Source organism: Dreissena polymorpha, chromosome 2, assembly GCF_020536995.1.
Source record: "Dreissena polymorpha isolate Duluth1 chromosome 2, UMN_Dpol_1.0, whole genome shotgun sequence".
Taxonomy (NCBI): domain Eukaryota; kingdom Metazoa; phylum Mollusca; class Bivalvia; order Myida; family Dreissenidae; genus Dreissena; species Dreissena polymorpha.
In genome coordinates, this window is record NC_068356.1 from 150,114,009 (window position 1) to 150,128,070 (window position 14,062).

Sequence of the window (14,062 nt, forward strand, 5' to 3'; positions counted from 1 at the left end):
ACCGGTAGTCGTTGATAAATTGACGCTATTTTTGGACATTTCAATTTTCGACTCTTAAGTTTTCTGACATCTGTATTTTGTTAATATTTTTCATATCCAAGTTTTCGGACACGAAAATAAATAATTATTTTTAAGTGTCCGAAAACATAGAGTAATTACGGTAAATAAAGCGTCTGACCAAATTATTTACGGCGACATACATACGTTTTCAATCTGACTTAATCCGTCGCTCATTGTGCATGTATTTGTTATATCAGCGTATTTTAAAGTTTAAAGTTTATATTATGGACAGTTTCAAGGATTAAAGATGTTATGAAACATCAGTTTATTAAAGTTAATTATGATAGTTTACAGTTTCATTGAATAACCACAAGCATGACAAGTGTGTAGCTTCAACAGAAGTTAGGCAACAATAATTTTAAGGTTTGCATTTATATAACTCATTTCACCCTATTTTAAGAATGAAATCACCCTTTTTTTAAATCAAATGGTGAAAACCTCATTTCCCAAATAATTATCTAGGCCAATGCAAACCCCCACCCTACCACCAAGCCCTAGTTAACAAGGGCTGTTTGTAAAACATGCATGCCCCCCATATGGGCTGTCCGTTGTAGTGGCAGTCATTGTGTGAATACGATTTTTGTCACTGTGACCTTGACCTTTGACCTAGTGACCTGAAAATCAATAGGGGTCATCTGCGAGTCACGATCAATGTACCTATGAAGTGTCATGATCTTAGGCAAAAGCGTTCTTGAGTTATCATCAGAAAATCATTTTACTATTTCGGGTCACTGTGACCTTGACCTTTGACCTTGTGACCTCAAAATCAATAGGGGTCATCTGCAAGTAATGATCAATCTACCTATGAAGTTTCATGATTCTAGGCGTATGCGTTCTTGAGTTATCATCCGAAAACCATTTTACTATTTCGGGTCACCGTGACCTTGACCTTTGACCTAGTGACCTCAAAATCGATAGGGGTCATCTGCGAGTCATGATCAATCTACCCATGAAGTTTCATGATCCTAGGCGTATGCGTTCTTGAGTTATCATCCGGAAACCATTTTACTATTTCGGGTCACCGTGACCTTGACCTTTGACCTAGTGACCTCAAAATCAATAGGGGTCATCTGCGAGTCATGATCAATCTACCCATGAAGTTTCATGATCCTAGGCGTATGCATTCTTGAGTTATCATCCGGAAACCATTTTACTATTTCGGGTCACCGTGACCTTGACCTTTGACCTAGTGACCTCAAAATCAATAGGGGTCATCTGCAAGTCATGATCAATCTACCCATGAAGTTTCATGATCCTAGGCGTATGCGTTCTTGAATTATCATCCAGAAACCATTTTACTATTTCGGGTCACCGTGACCTTGACCTTTGACCTAGTGACCTCAAAATCAATAGGGGTCATCTGCAAGTCATGATCAATGTACCTATGAAGTTTCATGATCCTAGCCCCAAGCGTTCTTGAGTTATCATCCGGAAACCACCTGGTGGACGGACCGACCGACCGACATGAGCAAAGCAATATACCCCCTCTTCTTCGAAGGGGGTCATATTTATTTTGTTAAGTCATTTTTGCTGCAATTTCTGGTGAAAACAAAAAAGTAACAAGAGGGCCATGATGGCCCTGAATCGCTCACCTGACTCATTAAGATCAGATGAAAACTATGACCTCTATTGTCTACACAATGTTTTTCTATGATTTGACCTAGTGACCTAGTTCCTGACTCTAGATGACCCAAATACAATCCCAATCCAGATTTCATCAAGATAAACATTCTGACCACAGTTCATAAATATTGGATGAAAACTGTGACCTCTATTGTCAACACAAGGTTTTTCTATTTATTTGACCTTGATTTTTACCCCAGATGACCCAAATACAATCCCACCCAGATTTCATCAAGAATTCTGACCAAATTTCATAAAGGTTGGATGAAAACTGTGATCTCTAATGTCTACACAAGGTTTTTCTATTATTTGACCTAGTGACCTAGTTTTTGACCCCAGATGACCCAAATAAAATCCCAACCCAGATTTCATCAAGATAAACATTCTGACTAAATTTCATAAAGATTGGATGAAAACTGTGACCTCTATTGTCTACAGAAGGTTGTTCTATTATTTGACCTAGTGACCTTGTTTTTGACCCCAGATGGCCCAAATACAATCCCAAACCGGATTTCATCAAGATAAACATTTTGACCAAATTTCATCAAGATTGGATGCAAACTATGACCTCTACTGTCTACACAAACAAATTGTTGACGGACGGACGCAAGGACACACGCAGGCACGCACAACGGACGCCGGACATCACACGATCACATAAGCTCACCGTGTCACTTCATGACAGGTGACCTAAAAATATGTGTCGGAGATAAACATGAACAGTTGTGGTTAAAATCCCATAGAAACAAGGGCTGTTTGTAAAACATGCATGCCCCCCTATATGGGCTATAAGTTGTAGTAGCAGCCATTGTGTGAATACGTTTTTTGTCACTGTGAATGGTGGTGTTGGTGGTGGGGGTGTAGTAGTAGTAGTAGAAGTAGTAGTAGTAGTAGTAGTAGTAGTAGTAGTAGTAGTAATAGTAGTTGTAGTAGAAGTAGTAGTAGTAGTAGTAGTAGTAGTAGTAGTAGTAGAAGTAGTAATAGTAGTAGTAGTAGTAGTAGAAGTAGTAGTAGTAGTAGTAGTAGTAGTAGTAGTAGTAGAAGTAGTAGTAGTAGTAGTAGTAGTAGTAGTAGTAGTGGTAGTAGTAGCAGTAGTAGTAGTAGTAGTAGTGTAAAAGTAGTAGTAGTAGTGGCAGTAGTAGTAGAAGTAGTAATGGTGGTGGTGGTGGTGGTGGTGGGTGGTGGTGGTGGTGGTGGTGGTGGTGGTGGTGGTGGTGGTAGTAGTAGTAGTAGTAGTACTAGTAGTAGTAGTACTTGTAGTAGTAGTAGAAGTAGTAGTAGTAGTAGTAGTAGTAGTAGTATGTAGTAGTAGTAGTAGTAGTAGTAGTAGTAGTAGTAGTAGTAGTAGTAGTCGTTGGTCGTAGTAGTAGTAGTAGACGTAGTAGTAGTAGTAGTAGTAGTAGTAGTAGTAGTAGTAGTAGTAGTAGTAGTAGTAGCAGTAGCAGTAGCAGAAGCAGAAGCAGTAGCCAGCATTACAAGACCAATACTTAAGAATGATCAAATGGGAAAGGTAACCTAGCACTGGCAGTAAATATGGGGCTCATTTACAGGTCAGATTTGAAATCTCTGCTGTAAAATGAGATTTTGAATGAATTAAAGGGAGGCAAATCTGTAATAAAAGAACATGCATAAACCGTAGTTGTTTCCCTTGTTTGAACCATGCTAAATCCTTACAAGTTTGGAAAGAATTGGATGAAAAATTTGGACTTTATTGCATAAACACCATTTTCTCAATTCAAGGGGAGGTAATTCTGTACTTCAGGGACCAATAATGCTCATTTTCTGTAGGGTTCGTGTCCTCATTGATATAAAGACACTGTGCAAATTTGGAAAGGATCGGACAAAAAATGTGGAAGATTTTTGAAAGTTTTCACAAAATAGGCAAAAACGAATAAACATGCAAAGTTCAACGAGCTCCTGCGGCCATGTTTTTTGACGAATCAAATTTCTTTGAACAACTTTTTCAGGGGAGCCTTCAAAGGTCATCCCTGTGAAATTTTTTGAAAATCTGATGAGCGGTTTCTGACAAGAAGATTTTTTAAGGTTTTTACCATATATGGTCATGGCGGCCATCTTGGTTATGCGATCAAATTTGTTTTAACAATTCTTTTGTCCCATGACCTAGGGATGCTCCACATGAAATTTAGTTGAAATTGGCTCAATGGTTTAGTAGAAAAAGATGTTTACAAATTGTTTACAGACAGACGGACGGACGGACGCCGGACGCTGAGTGATCACAATAGCTCACCCCGAGCTATCGCTCAGGTGAGCTAAAAACATAAATTGTATAAACCAGATCATCTTAAACATCCCATGTGTATTTGTAAATCAATAAAATGTAATAAACAACGTCGAAAATAAACAAAATCCAAGAACATTATACCGTATCAGAAAACGACTGTCCAAAAACATACAAAGACACACTTCAACACCGTTATTTCGAACACCGATAATCCGAAGTCACTGTTATTTCGAAGTATTTTACGGGTCCCAATTTTGGTTCTTCTTTATTGAATGTAAAATTTCATTGTTAATCCGAACTTCGTTAAACCAAAGAAATTGTTAATTTGAAGTGATTCTGTCGGTCCCAACACTAACCCTTTGAGCGCTGGAACCGGATTTTGAAGGCCTTTGCAAACAGTTTGGATCCAGATGAGACGCCACAGAATGTGGCGTCTCATCAGGATCCAAACTGTTTGCTATTCCGATAGTATTCTTGGAAAAAAAGGGAAGAAAATGATGATTTTTGAAATTTAGCAGACAACATTTTAGCAGATGACAAATTTCCCAGCATGCAAAGGGTTAATTTGATAATTTGATTATCAATCTTTAATCCAAAGTAAAAAATGCAAAACACTGAGTGTAATTTCACACCATTGTCGTCTGGGCGTGGCGCGTCAAAAGCCGATAATTACACCTTTGTCGTAGGCGCGTAGCGTGTTAATTTTATAATGTCAAAAGCCGATAATTACTATTTATGTAGTTTTGCATTCTTTAGTAACAATCAAACGTGTCACGTTAGGTCTAAGTAAATGTGGTCAAATAAAATGCATCATATATAAATCTACCTTTTTAACAAAAATCATTACAATATGTCTGATACAAACAAGTCAACCACGTTACTATTTTCCCCACCAAATGTCGAGCAATCTGGAGAACATATTTTATGTGTTCTGATAATTTGTGCTTTTCATTATATTTTGTATGTTCTGTAATTAGAGGAAAATAAAAAGAAGAAAAAGAATTGTTTTATTCCTCCGTTTGTTACAAGTAGAAATATATTGCTATCTGACTATTTTTTTTTTTTTAGTAAAACAATTATTAATAGTAGCCTGTAACCATAACATACGAATTCCACAACGTTTAATTTTTACAGAATCAAAGAAGTCTTCTGTCAAATGTTTATTTAGAATTATCCTTAATCCGAAGTTTTTTAACAGTCCCGACGACTTCGAAATAACGGTGTTGAAGTGTACATCTTTTGCACATGAAATGAAATGTGCTTGTTGTTTAACTGCTAAAATGAAAACGAGTAACCTAACAAAAACGCAATAAATTTGTAATTTGATTAACATGTTGTCTTGCAGTATGCTATTGCAGTGCTTTTACTTTGCTTCTTGATGATTTTAAATTTCAAGATGGTGGACATTTGCAACATTTCTCAGAATTGTAAGATCTTTGGAAAGAAGCAAAGGTTTCGTCAGTTACCGTTTTGTGTCTGTGCCAGCTTCTAACAAATAAGAAATCAGTTAATAAAAGATAGGGCAAAAAACTCATCGGATTTACACTGATCTCAAAATCAACCCTGGCCTGCTCAAATCCGGATTTCCGGAATAATCCAGACAAGGGACAAAATTGTCACAAAACCAGGTTTTCATTGTGAAAACAAGAGCTACACCATAGGATGACATATGCCCCCTATATACGCTTGATAGAAGTTATGAGCTTTTTTCGAAACCTAAACGCAGATTTCGAAACCTAAACACGGACCCTAAGTTCAAGGTCAAGGTCACAGGGGTCTAAATTGTTGTGCGTATGGAAAGGCCTTGTCCATATACACATGCATACCAAATATGAAGGTTATATCTCAAGGGACATAGAAGTTATGAGCAATTTTCGAAACCTAAACAGATTTCGAAACCTAAACGCGGACCCTAAGTTCAAAGTAAAGGTCACAGGGGTCTAAATTGTTGTGCGTATGGAAAGGCCTTGTCCATATACACATGCATACCAAATATGAAGGTTATATCTCAAGGGAAATAGAAGTTATGACCATTTTTCGAAACCTAAACGCAGATTTTGAAACCTAAACACGGACCCTAAGTTCAAGGTCAAGGTTACAGGGGTCAAAATTTTTGTGTGTATGGAAAGGCCTTGTCCATATCATCGCTGTCGTTCTCAAACCTCGTAGCTCGAAAATTTTCAAAATATTTTTTTCATCTTTTCCGAATATATTAAGTCTGGCGCGTGTTTTGTGCTATATCTCGTAGCTCTACCCCAATCAGAGCCCTTGAAAAAGCAAAAAGCCACGTGACGAAATGTTGTAGAATGATTGTTGGCTTTTTTACCGGCGAAAAGTTGTAGCGACGCCATTTCACCTATAGGTACGTTGTTTCGTTTGGACAAATTTGACAAAAACGTTTTTATAAATATTTTTATTTGCAACTACGAGGTTTCCTATCGGGACGAATTGTCGTACCTCATAAAAATGACAAAACTGTGGTGACAAAATATCGTAGCTACCATTTCTGACTGTCAGTATGACTTATCAGTATGACTAACGCGTCTACGGCTTATACCGTACTTTGCAGCTTCATTTGTTTGGTCTTTCTACAGAATTTCAATTTCTAAAACATCGTTATAAAAAAATGAGACGGTTTTTTCTCTCTCCTGAAAAGTTGGCATTTTGTAGCTACGAGGTTTGAGAACAACAGCAACGATATACACATGCATACCAATATGAAGGTATCATCTCAAGGGACATAGAAGTTATGAGCATTTTTCGAAACCTAAAGTCAAAGTGTGACGGAAAGACAGACAGACAGACGGACAGACAGACGGACGGACAGTCCGATCACTATATGCCCTTCTACGGGGGCATAAAAAAATCTGATAAAGGGAGACAACTCAAACTGAACTTTTGAATTGAACAAACAAAATTAACCCCCTTTGTTTCAAAATAAATATATTTTTAGTCGACCTTGACCTTGGAGATATTGACGTGATTCTTCCGTGCCACACACCGTCCCATGATGTTGAACAAATGTGCCAAATGATTTTTTAATCTCACAATGAATGACACAGTTATGGCCCAGACAAGCTCATTTATGGCCATTTATGACCTTTGAACTCAAAGTGTGACCTTGACCTTGGAGATATCGACGTAATTCTTTCGCGCAACACACCGTCTAATGATGGTGAACAAATGTGCCAAATGATTTTAAAATCTCTCAATGATCGACAAAGTTATGGCCCGGACAAGCTTGTTTCGCCCGCCCACCAGCCCCCCGACATTCGCCAATCTAATAAACAGTTTTTTCCTTCAGAAAACCTGGTTAAAAATTGACACCCCTGTGAAAGGGTATTTGATTCAGAAATGGTTGAGGGACTTACATGACATTGTCTGGTACCCCCTGTATGAGGCATTCTAGAATGGCTGGTTCCCCCACACGTGCTGTTACGGGTGACGACTCTGAACTGGCAATTAGCTTCTCTGGCACGGGTGAACCTGTTGTACACAAAATATATTGATTAACCCTTTACCACTCTGATATGCACTTTGACGCATTTGGAGTCCCTTAGAAAAATAAAATTTAATTCAAGACCTTTTTTTACTATATTTAAGTTTTAAAGACTTCATTTCCAACCCTAAGATACTGATGAGCAGCAAACAGCATAAAACCTTAACAGACTGTGAGTTACTCGCAGGTGATCTGGTTTTATGATGTTTGCACATGGTCATTTTCAGTTTGCTTCTGAGAAGGAAAAAGGTCAAATATTAGTTTTTGGCAGTATTAACCCTTTGCATGCTGGGAAATTTTTCTTCAGGTAAAATGTCGTCTGCTAAATTTCTAAAATTAGCATTTTCTTCGATTTTTTTCAAAGAATACTATCAGAAAAGCAAACAGTTTGGATCCTGATGAGACGCCACGTTCTGTGGCGTCTCATCTGGATCCAAACTGTCTGCAAAAGCCTTCAAAATTCGGTTCCCACACTGAAAGGGTTAATTTAGTTTCTGATCCTGAAATGATTTGAAGGCACAGTTTAAGGTTTAAACACACTTCCAACAGTATTTTGGGGACATAATATCAGATTTGTATAACACTTTTCCAGAAATTAGCCTCATTGGTTGAAAAAAAACAGTTTTACAGATTTCAAAGCCTTATTTAATCATGATGTTGTTCATGTAATAAGAACAGATTGTTAGTTAAGGTTTTTTTAAGTATTTTGTTTGGTGAAATGTAAATAAAATTGCAAGGTAATTCAATCATACATTATGTGACAAAAAATGATTTTAAAAATCTTGTAAATCAGCAAATACTTTCTACAAATTATTAATCAAAATGCATGAGGTAGACTTTGCTTTTTTTTACTAAGGAAACACATCTTTGTTTGAACAATAATAATATGCGAGGTTTTAATGAAAAAATCAATGCACATTATAACACATATATTTAAGATACAGCTGAAAGGGTAACAATACCCTAGATATGTTGATACTCAAGGTGACAATATCACATGTTTTATAAACAACATATTTTAGAACAATTTTCCTCTTTTGTGAGTACAAATTTAATATTTCAAGAGCTGCATCACTAATGCTATATATTTTTGAACTGGTAATATCGATTTCATAACTTAAGGGGCCAATAATACTCTATATTGCTCTAGCAAGATTTTCTTTTAATTGGGCTTTGATTTCACCAAAAACTTCAAGAGGAACATACGTTAATCCTACTCCAATGTTTAAAAAAATCTCACATGTTTGATAGATAGGCAAGTCAACAGCTTGTTCAAGATATACAAAAATCTGCTTTCACACAATTTGTAACTGTCATGAGCTGTGCATGACAAACAACCTGTTAACCAAAATCCTCAGACAGTCATATTATTGCAACAAAACAAACCCAAGGCCACTAAATGCCACTGACCTCAATATCACAATAAGAAACTATTTTATGTAAGGTAAAAGTACTGCTCAAGCTACTTTACAAGACCATCGAATGATACCAAAATCACACTCATTGTGAATTTAGCAGAATTTTTTTACTACAAATTGAAATTCCTTGTATACACATGTAGGATTGCCTTCTTTAATCCTTATGTTTTCTCATGTCATCAGATGTTCCCTTTTCCCAGAAAACTTTCACCCATGACATTGTACCTTTGACAATGACAAGGGCCTTATAAACTAACATACTATTAGGTTGAACCATGCCCTTCATAAGGCTGATTACCTAATGTAGACTACATACCTTTAACAACGACAAGGGCCTGATAACTTACATATGCTACACTGTACCTTTAACAACCACAAGGGCCGCCTCTATGCTGTATTTGCTGCCAGTGTCGGAATTGTCGCCATCGCCGTCCTGGTTGCTAAGGTTACTGGGAGCTCCCTGAGTGGCATAACATCGATATTGACCCGCATCCTCCAAACGGACTCCATAGATTTGTAGAATACCTGAGCTTAAAACTAAATACCTGCAAGAGAATATGCAATCACATTGTACTAACTATGTATCTAATTAGATTGTTTACACTGAATACAGTTGTTTTTTCCCACTTTTTGGGAAGATAGCCCATGGCTTTGGAATTTATCAGCATTTTCATGACATTGGGAAAATAAAGTCATTATCCTTTTTTTCCACACGAAAAGTCCACTCATTAGGGAAATACTAAATTTGATATAACTCTTTAAAATCATTCAAATTAAAAGAACAAAATTATATAATACTTTGTAAGATGTAATTGAATTAAAATTGAGATAAAATACGCATTAGACACTTCTTTATAAAAAAAAAAAAAAGTATTTTTTAAATTTGGAATTTTTTTCCACATTTTGGGAAAAAAGTATACTTTTTGGGATTGGGAACATAGCCGAATTTCGGCTATAAAATAAGGCCAAAAAAAACCTGGAATAACCTATGTATGTTTATACCCAATAACAATTTTTACAATATATATCTAATTACATTGTAAGATTGTTAACAATGAATACCCATATCACATTGTTTACAATGTATACCCAAGCACATTGTTTACAACAGCATACCAGTCTTGGACCTAACTCACGCGACCGTCGACCGAATCGAGTGATTTTTGCATCGGTCGAGTGAAAATTCCAAGCCTGATTGGTCGATTGCACTTTTTCGTGTCCGAACTTAGTAACATGTCCGAAATAGGTTCATATAGACGCTTATTCAAAACTACATTCGTTATTTCCCTTGAGCAATCATTGATAAGACGCTTATCAAACAGTGTTGTAAGTCAATCTCGCGAGACACTATAACTATTATTATTACTGGGTGGAGAACTCGCAGCCATAAATTTGTTTTAATGTCTATTCTGCGATATTTTGAGGGCGCAACGCACAAACATCAACTGCAAAATGACAATGAAGGTTCCACAAAAAATTATGAACAGTCAATGAAACGAAAATTCCAACCATTACGGACAAATAATCGGTCATGGCTACGTTTTGTATTTGGGAATTTGATTCTGAGCGGGCATTGCTGACTCAGTGACTGGCTGGTAAGTGAATTTCATATGTAATGTAAACAAGATGTGTTTGTGAAACACAATGTCCCCCTATATGACGTTTGACTTTGAAGGATGACCTTGACCTTGTGAAGGATGACCTTGACCTTGACCTTTCACCACTCAAAATGTGCAGCTCCATGAGAAACACATGCATGCCAAATATCAAGTTGCTATATTCAATATTGCAAAAGTATTCATAAAATAAGCGATTTGGGCCACATATATTTGACCTCTGACCTTGAAGGATGACCTTGACCTTGACCTTTCACCACTCAAAATGTGCAGCTCCATGAGATGCACATGCATGCCAAATATCAAGTTGCTATCTTCAATATTGCACAAGTATTTATAAAATAAGCGATTTAGGCCACATATATTTGACCTCTGACCTTGAAGGATGACCTTGACCTTTCACCACTCAAAATGTGCAGCTACATGAGATACACATGCATGCCAAATATCAAGTTGCTATCTTCAATATTGCAAAAGTATTAATAAAATGAGCAATTTTGGCCATATATATTTGACCTCTGACCTTGAAGGATGACCTTGACCTTGACCTTTCACCACTCAAAATGTGCAGCTTCATGAGATACACATGCATGCCAAATATGAAGTTGCTATCTTCAATATAGCATAAGTTATTGCAAAATGTTAAAGTTGGCGCAAACAGACAGACCAACAGACAGGGCAAAAACAATATGTCCCCCACTACTATAGTGGGGGACATAAAAAACAACAACATGCAATTAAATATCATGCTCTAACTTACAAATATAGTTTTTAACAGATAAAATAAATCTGTCAAAGAACAAATCCTGATATCAAATTCAAATGTGTTATCATACTGCATTTTATATGCTGGTACAAACAGAGGTCCAGATAAGATGCGTATTTGCGTAAAATACGCATGAAAAAAAAGAAAATACGCATGGCTTAAAATTTTGTTGAGTAAAAAAACTCCTGGCTAAATTTGGATTACGTATCGTGTGCAATTTCAATGCGTATTAGCCGTTTATACATGAATATAAGTTCATGTAATCATGACTGGTTCCCGTCATTGTGTCCACACCAGTAAAAACGTAGTTACATCACCATCTATGTACAGAATGTGGTTCCCGACCTAATTTACTCCTCAGTCAGAACGGTATCATTTCATTTTGGCCCACGATAAAGGCTGATGTTGACACAACGGACTCTCCGCTGCATTGTTGAGAATCGATATACGCTAATGGTGAAAACATTTGACATCACATTCGAAAAAAAAAAACGAATCGCCCAACTTCAAGCATATAAGTTTTGCTATCAGTTCATCTTTTATGTGGCACTATGGAAAAACCTTTTTCCTTCAAGCACTGTTTAAATGGCAGCCGAAATACACATGTATAATAAACAAATTTTACGGATACCACCCGCTTACCATTCAGATAACGTGACTAAGCACATGTTTAAACTGTTAGATATATTAAAATCCGGTTTGCAATCAATGAATCCACTAGAATCATTATGTAATGCGAAAACTTGCTGCTTGCTTGTTTTTCATATGACCGTCTCGATCTGTGCCGCCCTGACCGGCAGTCCCTGTCCCGAAAGCGCTTTTCTTTTTGTGACATGTTCAGCAGCGTCTGCATGTGTTTGTGTTTTATTGTCATGTAGGTCATAATACACCAAATAGTTTCCCTATATAATTCAATGTAAAAGCGACAACTTTTAGCGAAAATAAATGCAACATTTTGCACATAGAGACCCCCATAACCATACCTTTTCTTATAGGCCATTCTAAGCGGAATCGATTTATGCAATAAAAAACATATGTCATGTACAATGCAAGAAAGAACTTGACACAAATCAAAATCGACTGTTTTTGCAACTTTTTTTTTGGCCGTTTCTTAGTGGAATGTAACCTTTTCTAGTGCAATGGTTTACTATAGTCTTCAAGTGTATCATATTTCAGGGATTCAGTACTGAACACCTATTCATGCCTTACCATTATCTCCGCAAGATAACACCTGAATAATGGTAAAAAGTGTAAAACATGCCTTCCTGTCAACTATGATATTTTTTTAGAGAGTACAGCCCTACATGAAGCGATCATTTAGTGTATTGTAACCTATAAGACAACGTTTACTGTTAACATCGCGAAAAATAAGCACTTCTCGATACTTATAAACCTATTTTCTATGTGCATGCCAATTTTCAGACCGATCTTTCACGTAGAAATGCTTGAAAATGCGTTTTATTATAACGCCTGATAAGCCATGTGGCTTTCGCGTTCGGAGCTTTGATTTATAACGGGCGTTCAGGCGTAAAACGATTACCCTAAATAATTACAATCGGTCAAAATACTGGAATATTGTTACAAGCTATGTAGAAAAAAGAAGTAAACAACTATTAAAACGTGTTCATGAGCTCTTTCAGCACAAATTGTTGCGATTTGAGATGCTCAAGACGAGTTTTTGTACATTTTTTTTGCTTATTTTCCTCTGAAAACGTATTTTTTTTCTTAAAAACTCACGATGCTCCTTAAATTCGTGAAACAAACGCATTTATTCCGTGAAATTTGCCAAAACGCATCATATCTCACTAAAAAAATGATGATTTTCTGTAAATACAGCTTCTTTGTGACTAGGCCTGGTTTTGCGTTTAGGTCATAATACACCAAATAGTTTCCCTATATAATTCAATGTAAAAGCGACAACTTTTAGCGAAAATAAATGCAACATTTTGCACATAGAGACCCCCATAACCATACCTTTTCTTAAAGGCCATTCTAAGCGGAATCGATTTATGCAATAAAAAACATATGTCATGTACAATGCAAGAAAGAACTTGACACAAATCAAAATCGACTGTTTTTGCAACTTTTTTTTTCGGCCGTTTCTTAGTGGAATGTAACGTTTTCTAGTGCAATGGTTTACTATAGTCTTCAAGTGTATCATATTTCAGGGATTCAGTACTGAACACCTATTCATGCCTTACCATTATCTTCGCAAGATAACACCTGAATAATGGTAAAAAGTGTAAAACATGCCTTCCTGTCAACTATGATATTTTTTTAGAGAGTACAGCCCTACATGAAGCGATCATTTAGTGTATTGTAACCTGTAAATGAAACAAAAATTAATGGCGAGCCAGTTATAAATGGTCGATCTCTATTAAGTCGAAATCGTCATTAGTAACACCAGAAAAAATGGTACGCCCTATTATTGACAGTATATTAAATAAAACAAAAGTTATTGCTTTATTGTGTACAAAACTGCTTGTAATAGCAAGTTAACACTACATGTACAATTTATTATTAATTCAGGTCCTTTGAACATAAATACACCTTAAAATTATCGGAGTTTGATTTTTACTCATCAATTAAAAAATTCATGAGTGAAATACCCCTCGGCTGAAAAAATTATCTGGAGCTCTGGGTACAAATTCAGCGACAAAACAGATGTGGCTTAGGCAATGGAACTACTGCTACAAATGTTGTTTTAGATTAAGAAGACTCAGAAGTTAGGGCAGAACTGTTACCTTCTCGTTCTACTTCTTATGCACAGGTATTATTGCTTGTTTGACATTGCATGATTTACTTTTTTTCCAGATATTTGAGTGGAAAATTCATATC

The 14,062-nt window shown here is 36.4% G+C and overlaps 1 protein-coding gene across 1 annotated transcript in view; it reads right to left on the reverse strand.

The window, feature by feature from the left end:
- LOC127869410 (protogenin-like) overlaps positions 1 to 14,062 on the reverse strand; it is a 102,076-nt gene that overhangs the window by 33,557 nt on the left and 54,457 nt on the right. Inside the window, exons 4-5 of the mRNA XM_052411956.1 lie at positions 9,206 to 9,387; positions 7,297 to 7,411 (exon numbers count right to left, since the gene is read on the reverse strand). Of these exons, the coding sequence (XP_052267916.1) occupies positions 7,297 to 7,411; positions 9,206 to 9,387 (297 nt within the window). The remainder of the gene's footprint in view (positions 1 to 7,296; positions 7,412 to 9,205; positions 9,388 to 14,062) is intronic.